Source organism: Symphalangus syndactylus, chromosome 18 (assembly GCF_028878055.3).
Source record: "Symphalangus syndactylus isolate Jambi chromosome 18, NHGRI_mSymSyn1-v2.1_pri, whole genome shotgun sequence".
NCBI lineage: Eukaryota > Metazoa > Chordata > Mammalia > Primates > Hylobatidae > Symphalangus > Symphalangus syndactylus.
In genome coordinates this window covers 37,305,890-37,323,487 of record NC_072440.2, presented here as the reverse complement: position 1 = coordinate 37,323,487, position 17,598 = coordinate 37,305,890, and the positions used below count along the sequence as shown (strand labels likewise).

The 17,598-nt window shown below is 38.3% G+C and overlaps 1 protein-coding gene across 4 annotated transcripts in view; it reads left to right on the top strand.

The window, feature by feature from the left end:
• KIF2A (kinesin family member 2A) overlaps positions 1-17,598 on the top strand; it is an 89,294-nt gene that overhangs the window by 68,274 nt on the left and 3,422 nt on the right. For 2 of the 4 annotated variants that reach the window (XM_055253897.2, XM_055253896.2), the window contains exons 17-20: positions 4,839-4,952; positions 6,098-6,248; positions 10,271-10,372; positions 13,690-13,825. In XM_055253897.2, coding sequence (XP_055109872.1) covers positions 4,839-4,952; positions 6,098-6,248; positions 10,271-10,372; positions 13,690-13,825 — 503 coding nt within the window. The remainder of the gene's footprint in view (positions 1-4,838; positions 4,953-6,097; positions 6,249-10,270; positions 10,373-13,689; positions 13,826-17,598) is intronic. The other 2 variants (XM_055253899.2, XM_055253898.2) reach the window with 1 other exon arrangement.

The following is a 17,598-nucleotide window of genomic DNA, read 5'->3' as shown; positions in this document are numbered from 1 at the left end:
GTTCTATATGGGTTACATTTTGTTGTTCATATTAATAGTCTTATAAACATTATAAACGTTATAACTGGGTTATTACAGATAGAAGGACAGAATGCTTTATAGACTACTAAAGCAGTTTATTCTGTATAGTCATGAAATGCCTTTGGAACTTTGAATTATAATGGGCATATTTATATTTGATCCATAGATTTTTTTTTTCCCACTGCTCTTGAGTGACTTTATTTACCACTGCTGTTATTTTGAATGACCGTTTAGTGTTAAATTTCTCTTCTCAAATGTTAAATTTGTGATTTTAACCTAGAGACAAAATTCCTCTTTGTAATCCATTTCTAGTATAGCAGTTCTCTTAATTTTGCTGGATAAAAGTATCTGTCCTATTTCTTTGTTTTAATCACTATGGAAATGTTATTTTTTAATCTTTTATTAAAATGTAAAATACTTATGCATATAGAAAAGTACCTAAAGTATAAGTGATTAATTAAATGGATAATGGATACTTATAAAGTGAAAACTCCTGTCATTGGTTTGGGAAATAGAGCGTTACTGGCCCCCCAAAAGGTTCCCCATGTGCTCCTTCCTGTTCACAAATCCTGAATAACATGCCTTATTCATTTATCTCTACCCCGATGTAACCCATGGATTAACTTCTGTGGAATACTTTTCTTGTTTTTTTTTTTTTTCCTCTTTTTAAAAATAATTTTACTATGAATCTATTTCTGAGTAACATAGGTAGCTGTATTTGAACATTACACAATGGTATTATAACCCCCTGGGTTTTTTTGCATCTTGTTTCTAAAGAGATTTTTTTAATGGTAGTAAACACTGTTGGACAGTATCAACCTATTGAGCTTTTGTAAAAAGGTATTAAAATATAATCACTTCTTTAAAAATGTCATAGGGCCAGGCGCAGTGGCTTACACCTTTAATCCCAGTGCTTTTGGTGACCCAGGCGGGTGGATTGCTTGAGCCCAGAAATTCGAGACCAGCCTCGGCAACATAGCAAAACCCCGTCTCTATAAAAAATACAAAAATTAGCCTGGCGTGGTGGCGTGCATCTGTAGTCCCAGCCACTTGGGGGGCTGAGGTGAGAGGATTGCTTGAACCTGGAAATGTTGAGTCTACAGTGAGTTGTAATTACACCACTGCACTCTAGCCTGGGCAACAGAGCAAGACCTTGTCTTAAAAAAAAAAAAAAAAAGTAATAGAACTACATTTCTAAGTATGAACTATTATATTTTGTAAATTTAATCCCTTTTAAAGTTTGAATTATGAGCTCCTAGCTGCAAATCCTTATTGTGTTAGTTTTAATTGATTTGGTAATTAACATTTTTGACATATGGGATTTTTATCATTAATTTAAAATGTTTTTTATTTCAGAATAATTATTGAGAAAGATGAGGAACAGCCTAGGGTAGTAGATTCTTGCCATGTTGTAGAATTAAAACAAACAAAAGCCTCTGTTTCTTAAGATTTGAGACTACAAAAGATTCCTCCCTAATATTGTGAAAATGCTATATCTAGCTGTTCCTCTAGTTCACTTAGGTCAAAGTAAAATGTTTTAACCTACTGTTATATCATGTAACTCACTTGCAACATGACTAACCATCTGGGACACTGTATTAATCCGTTCTCACACTGCCACAAAGGAATACCCGAGACTGGGTAATTTATGAAGGTTTAATTGACTCACAGTTCAGCATGGCCACAGAGGCCTCAGGAAACTTACAGTCATGGTGGAAGGTGAAGGGGAAGCAAGGCACCTTCACAAGGCAGCAGGAAGGAGAAGTGCCAAGCAAACTGGGGAAGAGTCTCCTATAAAACCATTAGATCTTGTGAGAACTCACTAACACGAGAACAGCCTGGAGGAAGTTGCCCCCATGATTCAGTTACCTCCACCTGGTCTCTCCCTTGACACTTGGAGATTATGGAAATTATAATTTAAGATGAGATTGGAGTGGGGACAGAAAGCCTAACCATATCAGACACATAATTGTTTCAATTTTATTTCCAAATCTCTAGGAATAAAGATTTTCAACCTTCCTTGATACTCAAAACCAAGGTTTTGTGACCTTAAGAGTCAATATATATTTTTTTTAACAGCCAAAAATAATTCATTCCTCCTTTATACTAAATCTGCTGTATTTTATTTAGGCCAATACTTTGAGGTGGTGGGTAGGTGGCATTACCTTAAAATTTCCATATTTTTAGGAGACTATTTCTCTCTTAAGTGTTTAAACTTTTTTTGTATTTAAGACATAGCTTAGTGATTGAAGTGTTATTTCTCAGGACAAAATAGGTTTAATAACTTCCTTACTACTTAATGGTATCAAAGCCTCGGGAAAGTTACTTAACCTCTCTCAGTCTTTATTTCCTCATCTTTAGAATAGACAGTTAATGACCATGTCCATCTTAAAGGATTGTTTTTGAGCACTAAAAGAAGTGATCTGTGTAAAATGTTTAGCACAGTACCTGGGATATATTAATAGGAATAGTTATCCCTATTGCTACTTTAGTGAGCAGTTCTGTCTAAAAAATTCAGTTAGACAGATGTGAAAGCAATGTTTTTTCATATCCTTATATTAGAATCATATACTTTGAAAGTTTTATGTGGGAATTGTGGGATAGTTTGTAACAGTACACATTGCTGCTAAGTGATTAAGTTGACAAGTCTAGTTCATCAGATGACAATTAGAGATTATTTATTTATTTATTTATTTAAGATGGAGTCTTGCTATGTCACCCAGGCTGGAGTGCAGTGGCACAATCTCAGCTCACTGCAGCCTCTGACTCCTGGGCTCAAGCGATTCTCCTGCCTCAGCCTCCCAAGTAGCTGGGATTACAGGCGCCCGTCACCATGCCCAGCTAATTTTTTTGTATTTTTTAGTAGAGATGGAGTTTCACCATGTTGGCCAGGCTGGTCTCGAACTCCTGACCTTAAGTGATCTGCCCGCCTCAGCCTCCGAAAGTGCTGGGATTACAGCATAAGCCACTGCACCCAGCCAGACAATTAGAGATATTTTAGAGGAGAGTACAGGGGAAAACTTTCAGAGTGGAAGGAATGGTTGTCCCAAGGAAAAAAAATTTATAGGATATATGAGAAACAGACAGTGGCCTCTATCCTGAAGCAGAGATACTTAATCTTTGGGTAATGGAAGAGGTTAGAGTGATTGGGTCTTGGGTAGAAGAGTGATTAGAGTGATTAGGAGTTTTTAGTAACATATTTGAAGAATATGATTCTTGTACGTAGTATAGTCTGGCTTGGGCAAGAGGGCTTTGGATAGAGGAAAAAATGTGTGGATGAAGCTAATAGGGTGTCTAAATTAAAAGATTTAGATAAGAAATGGGGTGGGAGTGAAAATAATTGTTTGTATTAGAAATACAGATTTTTCAGGCCAGACGCTGTAGCTCATGCTTGTAATCCCAGTACTTTGGGAGGCCGAGGCAGGAGGATCACTTGAGTCCAGGAGTTTGAGACCAGCCTGAGCAACCTAACGAGACCTCATCTCTACAAAAAAATAAAAAATTAGCCAGGGGTGGTGACACGCCAGTGGTAGTCCCAGCTGAGGTGGGAGGATCACTTGAGCAGGAGGTCAAGGCTGCAGTGAGCCATGATTGAGCCACTGCAGTATAGCCTGGGTGATATGGTGAGACCTTATCTCAAAAGGAAAAAAAAAATTTAGATTTTTCAGCATGTGTGGTAAATAAACTTTAAAGGATAAAGGGCAGAGGAATCCAATATTGAACCTTTGACAGTTGATATTATCAATACGTCAAAGAAAGACTGTTAGTAGAGGAAATATATTAGTTTGATTTATATGAAGGTATTGTACCTTGTTTTTGACCTATAAGAAGGGAATTTCATTTAGTTCAACCTAAGAGAAATGACAAGAAAATCAGAGAATATGGTTATTATATTGAAGTGTTTAAATAACATAGGCTTTGTACTCAGGGCTAGGTTTTAACCTCAGTTATGCCACATTCTCAGTGAATGACCTTAGAGAAGATACTTTATTTCTGAGTCATTTTTCTCATCTATAAAATCAAAGATGGTTGAAGGACTAAATAATATAATGCCTAAAAATGACTAATCCTAATACCTGACATATAGGAGGTACTTAATAAATATTTTATGTTGGTATGAAATAGGGTTGGCCCAAAAGAGACATAAGGAATTACATAGATGGGGTGAGAAAAGTCATAATTTGGTTAAATATAACTATTGAAGATGTTAACAAAGGCAATTTAAATTTCATTGCTAAAGGCTGTTCTCAACCAGAGTTCTTCATCTGAATCACCAACCGCTGAAAATAGAGCGAATATTTTCTCAGTTATACCAAGGACGTTTCACAGCTAATACCATTCTGGATGCATAGGAAAGAAGTTAATTCATTACAAACAATGGATGCCTTAAGGCATTAGGACTTAATTCCCTTGTGTCCTGTTTGAAAAAGACTGCAAAAATGTTGAAGACTCATGAATGCTAATAAACAAATAGTCATGGTACTGACTACATGACGAAATTAGATTGAGTGGTCATGTAGTTAGGGGGGCACTTCAGATTTAAGTGATTTAGTTAAACTTCTAGGAAGGATTATGAGAAATGAGGAAAATAACCAGAAAGGAAAGACTTAGGACTATAGAGCAGGGGATCAATAGAACAAAGATGTTCAAAAACCTCTTAAAATTTGTTATTTGTAAAATAATATTCTAAATACATTGTCACAACAATATCAATATCCTTTTCTAAACAAAAGTGAATACTAAATGAAAATGTGCAATGTGCATTGCTGTCTTTCAAGAGCATTTTCTTTTAATTTGTTGCTGTTTTGGTGCTGCAGAGTAAAGGAGTTTGGAATTAGTCCATCAGACATTCCCTTCTCACAGGGTAGTGGCAGTCGCCCTGATCTCTCTCCTTCTTATGAATATGACGACTTTTCTCCTTCAGTTACCAGGTCTACTTCATTCTATACATAAGATGTTTTTTATAGTTTCTTTTGAATTGTGCTTTGTATAAACATTTCATTTGCTATTTTTGTCCTGAGCCATTTTAGTTTTCATTTTCATTTCATTTGGCAGGTGGTGGTTGTACCGCATGATCTGCATTCTTACGTCTTTTATTAATTTGTTTGCTTCAAAATGTTGATTTAGAATTCAGGCTTCCTATTTCCCCCTCATATTTTTAAGGATGATGTCACTTTTGCATACTTACCATTAAAATTACCATACTTACCATTGAATTGTTAAAAGATAAATTATCTTGCTTAAAATGAAGAGATTGCCTTTATGCTGTATGATCTTATAAGTTTCCTTGTCTGCAAGGAGCCTCTTGACATAGAAAGTTTACCCACTTTTGGCCTGGCGTGGTGGCTCACACATGTAATCCCAGCACTTTGGGAGGCAGAGGCTGGTGGATCACGTGAGGCTGAGAATTCTAGACCAACCTGGCCAAGTGGTGAAAGAAAAAAAAAAATTTTTTTTTTAAAGTAAGGAAAGTTTACCCTCTCCCAAATGTGTAAGTTTAAATATAATGAGTAAACACTTTTCAAATGATAAAACTTAAAATCTTACAATCTTTATACATTATAAATAAAATTATTTTACATGTAGCTATTTTAATTGAGCATGATAACTACCAGAAATCTGCAGGGTTTTTTTGTTTTGTTTCGGCAGTGATCCATTTATTGGTCTAATTGTTATTGTTTACATTTTTCTGTTCATATAATTTAATTGTAATAACATCAACTTTGATGAGCCAGTAGTAAGCAAAATTGAAAATTTTAAAAATTTTTTAAATCTTAACAAGTTTTTTTCTTTGAATACTGAATCTACATACTTTGTTAATTCTCATTTAATTTGCACAATAATTCTATTTGATATAATTAATATAATATGAATTATATAAAGTTACCTAAGCAGATTTCCTAAAACTAAACAACCACTTAAGTGTTTCTACAGATTTCAGATAAATTTTACGTATAAAGGTGACATCATCAATCTTAGTATGTTAACTGAATTGCATGTATATTGAATAGGTTGGTATTTTCTTGTTCCTCTGCATGAGTGTTTTTAACTTTAGATACCTCTTACTTATTTATAGGGTCAAAGAATTGACTGTAGATCCAACTGCTGCTGGTGATGTTCGTCCAATAATGCACCATCCACCAAACCAGATTGATGACTTAGAGACACAGTGGGGTGTGGGGAGTTCCCCTCAGAGAGACGATCTAAAACTTCTTTGTGAACAAAATGTGAGTGACTTACTTTGGTTGTAAATGATATAATCTTAGTTCATTTCATCAGTAGCAGAACTTAACTGAAAACTATCATTTAAATGAGGGGTCAGGCTGTGGGTGTGGTGGCTCAAGCTTGTAATCTCACCAATTTGGGAGGCTGAGTGAGAGGACTGCTTGAGGCCAGGAGTTCAAGACCAGCCTAGACAATTTAATGAGACCCTTTCTTTACAAAAAATTTAAAAATCATCCAGGTGTGGTGGTATACACCGGTAGGTCTAGCTACTAGGCAGGCTGAGGCGGGAGGATTGCTTGAGCACAGGAATTCTGGGCTGTAGTGGACTGTCATAGCATCACTGCACTCTAGCCTAGGTGACAGAGCGAGATCTTGTCTCTTAAAATAAATGAATAAATAAGTCAGGGGTCAGCAAACTACAGCCTGTGGGCCAGCCATCTATTTTTACAAATAAAGTTTTATTGGAAAATATCCATGTTTATTATCTTAAGGGTTGTCTGGCCGCTTTCTTACCTACCATAACAGCAGTAACAGAGACTGTGTGGCTCATAAACCCAAAACATGTATTATCTGGCCCTTTAAGGAAGTTTCCAACTCCCAATCTAAACTATTCATTTTTTTCCCTCAGATTTTTGTCTGATACTAAAATTGGGGAAAAATTTAAAGTAATATAGGGAAAAACAACTTTAAAAATTATACGTATAATAAATATTATAAAGCTTAAAAACAAGCCAAGCGCGGTGTCTCATGCCTGTAATCCGAGGCCGAGGTGGGAGGATCACTTAAGGTCAGGAGTTCAAGACCAGCTTGGCCAACATGGTAAAACCTGTGTCACTAACAATACAAAAATAAGCCGAGCATGGTGGCACACGCCTGTAGTGCCAGCTACTCAGGAGGGTGAGGGATGAGAATCGCTTGAAACTGGGAGGTGGAAGTTGCAGTGAGCTGAGATCCCACCACTGCACTCCAGTCTATGCATCAGAGTGAGACTCCATCTCAAAAAAAAAATTTTAAAAAGCTCAGACACAAAAGAACTGTGGACATATGCATCTATATTGAAAGGATGTATGCACTATATTAAAATCAAACAGCAAAATACTAGCATTTGTTAAATCTGATTGCTTTTCTATATGATTAAAATTTTTAATGATACTTTATAATTTAAATTTTTGATTTCCCAATTATAAAAAAAATACATGCCCTTTGTATAAGGATAGAAAGAGATAAAGAAATAAAAAGGTATATATAATACACTTTCACATAATTGCTTTTAATGTATTGAGAGGGTTCTTTTCTGTGTGTGAGATGTAAAGGTGTGTTTTTAAAATGCATATTCTGCATAGTTTGGTGTCATTCTATTCCCACTAAGTCTTATCATGGCATTTTCTCATCATGTTAAGTTGGCATTGATTAGTTGCTTACTACATGACATACATTGCTAAGCATTTTATTTATTATCTGATCTCATTATCACAACTCATTGTAATAGGTACTATAATTATCCCTACTTTATGACTGATATTCTGAGGTTTAAATAATTTGACCAAGATTTTACAATTAGTAAGTACTGAAGCCAGGATTGAAATTTAGATCTTTCTTATTCCAGCGCCAAACCTTGTATCAATTAAACTTATTGCTTCCTGCAATACAGTATTCTTTGAAAACAACATTAGTTAGTTCTAATGCTTTGTAGCAGATACTTAGCCCAAAATATTCTAGAGTAACAAATACACATACTACTTTTTGTTACCATGTTCCAAATCACTATTACTAAAGCAGGGCTTAAAGCAGTGGTTCTTAACTAGGAGCAGTTTGGCCCCCAAAGCAAAATGTATGAATATTTTGCTTGTCACAACTGAGGTGATGCTGCTAGCATATAGTGGGTAGAGCCAGGAATGCTGCTGAACATCATACAGTGCACAGGAATGTCCCCCTCACCTTATCCCCACACAATGTCAGTAGTTCCAAGACTGGAAAAATCTGGTTCAAACTAAGAGTTCTAAACTTTGAACCACAGAAACTAAAAATGAGATCCTGGCCTCAGTCCATCACTTATGTCCAGAATTTTTAAGAGAGATTGTAGTTGCTTTTAGACTCTTTAAAGCAAACCCTGCATTGCATCTAGATGTGTTACCTCCCAAAGATGTGGAAAACCAGAGCAAGATAAGTACTCCCTATACATATCTTTCTATTTTATTATTGCATCTGTTGGGCCTCTGTAGATCCTTAATTTGGAGAGGTTAGGTGACCAGAACTAATCCAGGGGAGTATGATATCATGAGTTTTTACAGCCTCCATATTTGAGAGAGTGTGCATTTCTGTCACCTTTGCCACACCCAGGGAATTATCTTGCGATGACTCAGCATTAGCCTTTACTTAAGTATTGGTGCGTGTGTACATATTATTATTGCTATATTGTCTTAACAAAATAGATTAAAATGGAACAGCATCTAAGACACGCTCTAGAGATTGGAGAAGTTTTTTTTTGTTTTGTTTTTTTTTTTTGAGACGGAGTCTCGCTCTGTCGCCCAGGCTGGAGTGCAGTGGCGCAATCTCGGCTCACTGCAAGCTCCGCCTCCCGGGTTCACGCCATTCTCCTGCCTCAGCCTCTCCGAGTAGCTGAGACTACAGGCGCCCGCCACCACGCCCGGCTAATTTTTTGTATTTTTAGTAGAGATGGGGTTTCACCGTGGTCTCGATCTCCTGACCTCGTGATCCGCCCGCCTCGGCCTCCCAAAGTGCTGGGATTACAAGCGTGAGCCACCGTGCCCGGCCTTTGTTTTTTTTTTTTTGAGATGGAATCTTGCTCTGTCACCCAGGCTGGAGTGCAATGGCACAATCTCAGCTTACTGCAATCTCCACCTCCTGGGTTAAAGTGATTTTCTTGCCTCAGCCTCCCGAGTCGCTGGGATTACAGGTGCACACCACCATGCCCAGCTAATTTTTTATGTTTTTAGTAGAGACGGGGTTTCACCATGATGGCCAAGCTGGTTTTGAACTCCTGACCTTAAGTGATCCGCCCGCCTCAGCCTCCCAGAGTGCTAGGATTACAGGAGTGAGCTACCACGCCCAGCCGAAGTTTTTTTTGTTGTTGTTTGTTTTGTTTTGTTTTGTTTTTTAATCATCATCTGAACATGGCCTGAGATCAGAGAAGCTCTGACTTGCTGTAGGACGAAAATATGAATATATTGTATATAGTTGTCCCTCAGTTATACATGGAGGATTGGTTCCAGGACTGCCTGAATATACCCAAATTGTGCATACTCAAGTCCCACAGCTGGCCCTGTGGAACTTGCAAATATGAAAAGTTGGGCCTCTGAATATGAAGGTTTCACATCTCTCAAACACTGTATTTTCAGTCTGCATTGGTTGAAAACCAGATACAAGTGGACAAGCACTGTTCAAACATGTATTGTTAATAGAGTCAACTATATGTTTTTTGTTGTTGATGAAGTAAAATTGTGATTGTCCATTGAAATTTCTATAAAAACTGGTATAAATATATTCTATAGTATATTTAAGAAATTAATGTTAGTTAAGAGTTAAGTCCTTTACAACACTAATTTGATAGTCATGAAAGACATTTTCTTTATATCATCTAAAGATACTATCTTCATATCTTTTTTAAGAAAAGAAACAAGATAAACATGTAAATTAAATTGTTAGTGAAAAGTAGACAATACTGAGGAAATATTTCATACATTACAGCCTGTAATAACTGTATTTTTGAAAAGTTGGGCTGTTCCAAAAGAGAGTACTCTTTCAGCGTAGTTCGGCAATAAAGCTTGGGCTAAGTGAAAAATATTCCCTACTCATCTAAGTTTTAGTTGTCTTATTGAGAGTTGCATAAATATTTTTACCCAAAGAAAGAAATCGTGGCTTTGCCTTTTATATATATTTTACTAGCCTTTACCATTCAAGCCTCTTCAATTTCTAAATGATATTTTTACAAATTAAAAAAACTACTTTTATAACATTTAAAATACACACTATATCATAATTTCTTAACTATTTTTATTTTAAGGAAGAAGAAGTCTCTCCACAGTTGTTTACTTTCCACGAAGCTGTTTCACAAATGGTAGAAATGGAAGAACAAGTTGTAGAAGATCACAGGGCAGTGTTCCAGGTAAAGTAAGACAGGACTTTCCTTCAAAATATTTCTTGAGATAAATTAAGAATTTTTCATAATTCCTTAAATATCACACTATTCTTTAAAAAATACTTGTTTGTATATATGTATATGTGTATTTGTAGGGCATGTGACATGGCAAATTTTTAATACAATGAACGATGGCTACAAATAACATTTCTTTGCACCATGGTGAAATGTTCTACTTTATTTACCTCCCGTCCCCCTTACTGGTTTTTGTCATTTGTCCATTTTTAGGGAAGAGTGTCACTTCTGCCCACTAGTACTTCTTTCTAAATGTTAGGCCAATGTATTTGATAGTAGTTAAGAAAAACTCTTTTAAAGAGTTTTGGAGCAGTTGAGGAAGTATCAGTTGTTGCAGAAAAGATAGACTACTTCAGGAGATGGAGAGTTACTGCTCTGAGCTGTCAGTGGCAAGTTGAGGGAAGGGTGTTATGTCACCACCTGTAGCGGTAACTCCTTAGGCATTCATCCATTATGCATTCAACCTGTTAAAAGTATTTACTATATGATACTCTACTCCCCTTTTTTTAAACAAGAAAATGTCCTATCATGGTGGTATTTGAGGGAGTGAAGATATCATTTGGACATCTTTACGAAGTCTATACAATTGACTTGCAGCCACCTCCACCCTCCTGTAATACTATGAACACTTCTTGAGAAAAAAACAATAACTGCCTCCCTTGTTGACCTGTATTCCTTCTTTGATGTTGAAGGAATCTTTGTCATTAAACAAAGGAACTTCAGCTCTAGGCCATTCAAGAACCTGGATAAAGGGCTCAAAAATGACAGAGAACACTTTCTGTCAGATTAGGATACACGTTCATTAAAACTATTAGAGTTTGGCCAGGCGCAGTGGCTCATGCCTGTAATACCAGCACTGTGGGAGGCCGAGGAGGGTGGATCACTTGAGCCCAGGAATTCAAGACTAGCCTAGGCACATGGTGAAACCCTGTCTCTACAAAAAATACAAAAATTAGCTGGGTGAGGTATATATAGCGTGCCTGTAGTCCCAGTACTTGGGAGGCTGAGGTAGGATTCCTTGAGCCTGGGAGGTGGAAGTTGCAGTGAGCTGAGATCACACCACTGCACTCCAGCCTGGGCAACAGAGTGAGAAAAAAACAAAAACTCTAGAGTTTTAGTCAAACTCTTACTATGAGACTCTCTTTAGAAGACCAGGTGTTTAAGTAGAGAACGGATGCTAATAATTTAAGAAAATTACACACCTGTAATCCCAGCACTTTGGGAGGCCAGGGTGGGTAGATTGCTTGAGCCCAGGAGTTACAGATCAGCCTAGGCAACATGGCAAAACCCCATCTCTATTTAAAAACAAGAAGAAAAGTGTCATCTCTGCCCTTTTGGAACAAGGTATCATATAAAGACCATCATTTCCCACTCTGCCATTTTTTAGATAAAGTCTCACAGCTGTTTATTGGTAAAATTAGGTATTCTGACTTTCAACCCAGTATTATTTTTACCATTCTCTATATCATTTCTCTGTAATATGATCTGCCATTTCGCAAAATAAGGTTTTTTGTTAAACCAAAATTAAGTGTACAGCTGAAGGAAAAGGAAAGAAAAATTGGAGTGTATGACCAGGCGCGGTGGCTCACACCTGTAATCCCAGCACTTTAGGAGGCCGAGGCGGGTGGATCATCTGAGTTTGCGAGTTCGAGACCAGCCTGACCAACATGGAGAAACCCCGTCTCTACTAAAAATACAGAATTAGCTGGGCATGGTGGCGCATGCCTGTAATCCCAGCTACTCAGGAGGCTGAGGCAGGAGAATTGCTTGAACCCAGGGGGCGGAGGTTGCAGTGAGCCAAGATTGTGCCATTGCACACCAGCCTGAGCAACAAGAGTGAAACTCAGAAAAAAAAAAAGGAAAATTGGAGTATATTTGCGTTTTCTAATTAATATGTTTCCTAATCAAGACACATACCTAGGTTAACCAGTTCTGTCTGGTGCTATATAGTCTAATTATAATTAGTCGTTAAAGTCAATTGATGTTTGGAAAATTGAGATTGTATGCATCCTAAAAGCAAATCGACGTATAAGAGCTTTTATGTCCAAATAGCTCTTTAATTCAGAATGATCTGGTCTTGTTTTGTTTTTTGTTTTGAGATCGCCCAGGCTAGAGTACAATGGCGCGATCTTGGCTCACTGTAACCTCTGCCTCCTGGGTTCGTTATTTTCCTGCCTCAGCCTCCCAAGTAACTGGGATTGCAGGCGTGTGCCATCACGCCTGGCTAATTCTTTGTATTTTTAGAAGAGACAGGGTTTCACCATGTTGGCCCGGCTGATCTTGAACTCCTGACCTCAAAGTGATCCACCTGCCTCAGCCTTCTAAAGTGCTGGGATTCCAGGTGTGAGCCACCATGGCCAGCTGGAATTTATTATTACTTCTTGGCCCAACCACTGTGAGTCTGTAATTGGATATGTTAATTTGTCAGGTTCTAGGCTACCATAGCCCCCATCAAAGTGCTCAGTAGCTTTATTATGCACATTCTTCCCCTGTTTCAGGGATGGATATTGAGGTTTTGAGACTTACTCTCCTCTTTAATATTGATGTATTTGATGCATTCTCTCCCCAAAATTCCCATCCAAAGTAGAGTAAAAGTAGAGAAATGAAATGATCTTGCTCAGCCCATCTTTCATGTGTTTGTTAGATTTTGAGGACATACAGTTGACCCTTGGAAACTGCAGGGGGTTAAAGACACTAACCCCCAGCACAGTTGGAAATATATATAACTTTTGAGCCCCTCTAAAACTTAACTAGACTATTGACCAGAAGCCTTACCAATAACATAAAAGTCTGTGAATACATATTTTGTATGTTACATATGTAATATAAGGAAGGTATTCTTACCACAAAGTAAGCTACAGAAAAGAAAATGGTATTAAGAAAATCGTAAGGAAGGAGAATTATGTTTATTATTAAGTGGAAGAGCATCATCATAAAGGTCTTCATCCTCATCATCTTCACATTGAGTAGGCTGAGGAGGAAGAGGCAGGCTGGGCCTGGTGTCTCAGGGCTGGCAGGAGAGGCAGGCACACTTAGCGTAACTTACACTGAAAAAAATCCACGTAAGTGGACTCCAACAGTTTAAACCCATGTTGTTCCAGAGTCAACTGTATTTCTTAATTATACTGTCTGTGAATAAAGATGTTTTATGTCTATTGACATTTTAGAGAATACTATCTTAAGTATGTTTGATTATGTTTAACAGAATTGTAATTTGGTTTCTGTTTTACAAAGAGGCTTATTGGATTATTGAATTTTTGTCCTTGTAGGAATCTATTCGGTGGTTAGAAGATGAAAAGGCTCTCTTAGAGATGACTGAAGAAGTAGACTATGATGTCGATTCATATGCTACACAACTTGAAGCTATTCTTGAGCAAAAAATAGACATTTTAACTGAACTGCGGGGTAATTCTTTTTCCATTTTAATGTTTGAAATCTGATTGGTATTGGTATGTATATTAGTGAGAGGGCTTCTTCATATTGCAAGAGGACATACGAAGTGAAAATTAGGGGCACTGTTTAGCACCTATTTTCCAGAGGTATAAAGACAACTAACCATTGTGGTTTTTCTAAAAGTCATGGATGGCATAGCATTTGAAGTTTTCTCTCATTTTAAGAAGACAGTCATCTTAAAGAGAGAAGATGTGTTTTGAACAAATTTATAAATTTGATGTACCTATTCAGATCTTTAGTTTGGTAGGCTGACGCTTATGAGAATTATCTTTTTTCAGGTCTCATTCTGTTGCCCATGCTGGAGCACAGGGGCGTGATCATGGCTTACTGCATCCTCAACCTCCTGTGCTCAAGCAGTCCTCCCACCTCAGTCTCCTGAGTAGCTGGGACTACAGGCGCAAGCTACCACACCCAGCTAATTTTTAATTTTTTGTAGAGATGGGGTCTTGCTATGTTGCTCAGGCTGCTCTCAAACTCCTGGGCTCAAGCATTCCTCCTGCCTTGACCTCCCCAAATGCTGGGATTACAGGCGTGAGCCACCACACTTGGCCTCTGCCACTTTTTTTTAAATGAAGGAGGTGTCAAGATGACTACCCTCTGTACCTTACTCACGAAGAGAAGCATGTGCCTTACCTACTAAGCTGTGTCCTTTTGGTTTTTTAGTAGCTTCAGCTATGTATTTATGTGTTAATGTCTTAGGCATTTGTACACTCTTGGCTCTGTTTATGTGTGAGTGACCATCTGGATGTGTGTGTACACACAATCCAACATAAACCAGAATGAAATTCCTAATTTGGGGCAGTAAATAAGCTGCTTAATTTTTTTAAGGAGGCCCTCTGTGATGTTGATTAGTTGTTTTGAAGGTTTATTTTTCTTTTAAATTTATTCATTGATTTAAATTGACATCCCAGCCTGGGCAACACAGAGATTCCATCCCTAAAAAAAATTTAAAAATTTAAAAATTAGCCAGGTATGGTGGCGCCTGCCTGTAGTCCCAGCTATTGGGAGGCTGAAGTGGGAGGATCACTTGATCCCAGGAGTTTGAGGCTGCAGTGAGCTAGGATCATGCCACTGCACTCTAGTTTGGGCAACACAGTGAGATCCTGTCTCAAAAAATTAAGAGTTGACAGATTAAAATGTATGTAATAGGTACAACATGATGTTTTGAAGTATGTGTACAGGTTGAGTATCCCTTATGTGAAAAGCTTGGAACAAGAAGTGTTTTGGATTTCAGATTTTTGAATATGTGCATTATACCAAAAGTTTGGAATTTTTGGAACACTTCAGGTTTCAGGTTTTTTTTTTTTTTTTTGACATGGAATTTTGCTCTTATTGTCCAGGCTGGGGTACAATGGCACGATCTCAGCTCACTGCAACCTCCGCCTCCCAGGTTCAAGCAATTCTCTTGCCTCAGCCTCCCGAGTAGCTGGGATTATAGGCACGTGCCACAACGCCCAGCTAACTTCTGTGTCTAGACGGGGTTTCACCATGTTGGCCAGGCTGGTCTCGAACTCCTCACCTCAGGTGCCACAACGCCGAGCTAGCTTCTGTATCTACACGGAGTTTTACCATGTTGGCCAAGCTGGTCTTGAACTCCTCACCTCAGGTGATCCACCTGCCTAGGCCTCCCAAAGTGCTGGGATTACAGGTGTGAGGCACCAAGCCTGGCTTTTTTTTTTTTTGGAGATAGTGTCTTGCTTTATCACCCAGGCTGGAGTGCAGTGGCAATCTCAGCTCACTGCAACCTCCGCCTCCCAGGTTCAAGCAATGCTCCTGCCTCAGGCTTCTGAGTAGCTGGGATTACAGGCGTGTGCCACTGTACCTGGCTACTTTTTGTATTTTTAGTAGAGACGGGGTTTCACCGTGTCAGGATGGTCTCGATCTCCTGACCTTGTGATCCGCCCGTCTCGGCCTCCCAAAGTGCTGGGATTACAGGCGTGAGCCACCGTGCCAGGCCTGCCCGGCCAGATTTTTGGATGAGATGTTCAACACATATATGTTGCTGACTGCTTATGAAGCTGGTTATTTGAAATCATATTTTGTAAAGTCAGCAGTGACTGTTGAACTAAAATTTTCATGTTTCTCATATTGTTCATATTCAACCCTTTATTTAAATTGTTTTGATCATTTTTCTAATCTGCAATAATTCACAATCAGCTTCTGTATCCATTTTATTCAGAAGACAGATCATAATGCACTCTGGTATTTTTTCTTTGTAGCATTCAACTTAATTGACTTCCTTTCCTTTTCTCAAATTTCATGTATATCAAGCATATCCGTAACTTTTAAGAAATCACTATCTAGATATATTGCATTATTCAGTCCTTAGAATTTTTTTAACCACCCAGAGATAAATTTGGGATTTATAAGAAAAATTTGGGCCGGGCACCTGTAATCCCAGCACTTTGGGAGGCTGAGGCAGGTAGACACCCGAGGTCAGGAGTTCAAGGCCAGCCTGGTCAACATGGTGAAATCCCGTCTCTACTAAAAGTACAAAAATTAGCCAGGCATGGTGACACATGCATATAGTCCCAGCTACTCAGGAGGCTGAGACAGGAGAATCACTTAACCCGGGTGGGTGGGGGGGGGGGCGGGGTGGCGGAGGTTGCAGTGAGCCAGGATCACGCCACTGCACTCCAACCTGGGTGACAGAGTGAGACTCCGTCTCAAAAAAAACAGAACAGTTTGAGAGCACCAAATCTAGAAGTTCTTAAATTCATTTCAAAAGTTCAAAAAAGTTAACTTTTTAAACATCACTGTATTTTCAAAAAGGGGAGGAAAATTGAGATTCCAACTTTATTCTGAAGTCTACAGAGTAGGGTTTTGTAACCTTGACACTGTTAACATTTGGGGCTAAGCATTTCTTTGTTGAGGAGTGTTATCCTGTGCCTTGTACAATATTTACCAGCATCGTTGATCTCTGTCCACTACATGACAGTAGCACCACACCAGTTGTGATAACCAAAAATGTCTCTAGACATTACCAAGTGCCCACTGGGGGCCAAAAATCACATCCAGTTGAGAGCCAGTTATTGAAAGATATCTTATCTTCACAGCTGCGTGTAATTTGTCTGACAATTTACTAACCTATTTCTAGTTTTTACATGACTCTAGATCAGTACATGACCAGAAGAATGCGTAAAATCAAGAAATATATCATTTAGTCATCCCCCCTTCACAATCCCCCTTCCTCACAATGAGGACAAAATGTAAATTTCTAAAAATTCAAATATATTTTAAATGTTCATAGCTTAAAAAAGGTAAAATAGGGGGGCCGAGCACGGTGGCTCATGCCTATAATCCTAGCACTTTGGGAGGCCAAGGTGGGCAGATCACCTGAGGTTGGGAGTTTGAGACCAGCCTGGCCAACACGGTAAAACCCCGTATCTACTAAAAATACAAAAATTAGCTGGGCGGGTGGTGCACGCCTGTAATCCCAGCTACTTGGGAAGCTGAGGTGGGAGAATTGCTTGAACCCATGAGGCAGAGGTTGCAGTGAGCATCGCACCATTGCACTCAAGCTTGGGTGACAGAGTGAGACTCCATCTCAAAAAAAAAAAAAAAAGGTAAACTATGTATTTTACAATGTGAAACCTGCCTATACTCCAGGAGGAATTCCAATAAATTAAAAGAGAACTGTAAATGTCCCAAACAGAACAGCAAGCTATTGAAAGATATAGAAAAATAGGTATTTCTGGAAATCTGTAACAAAAAACTTTTGCAAT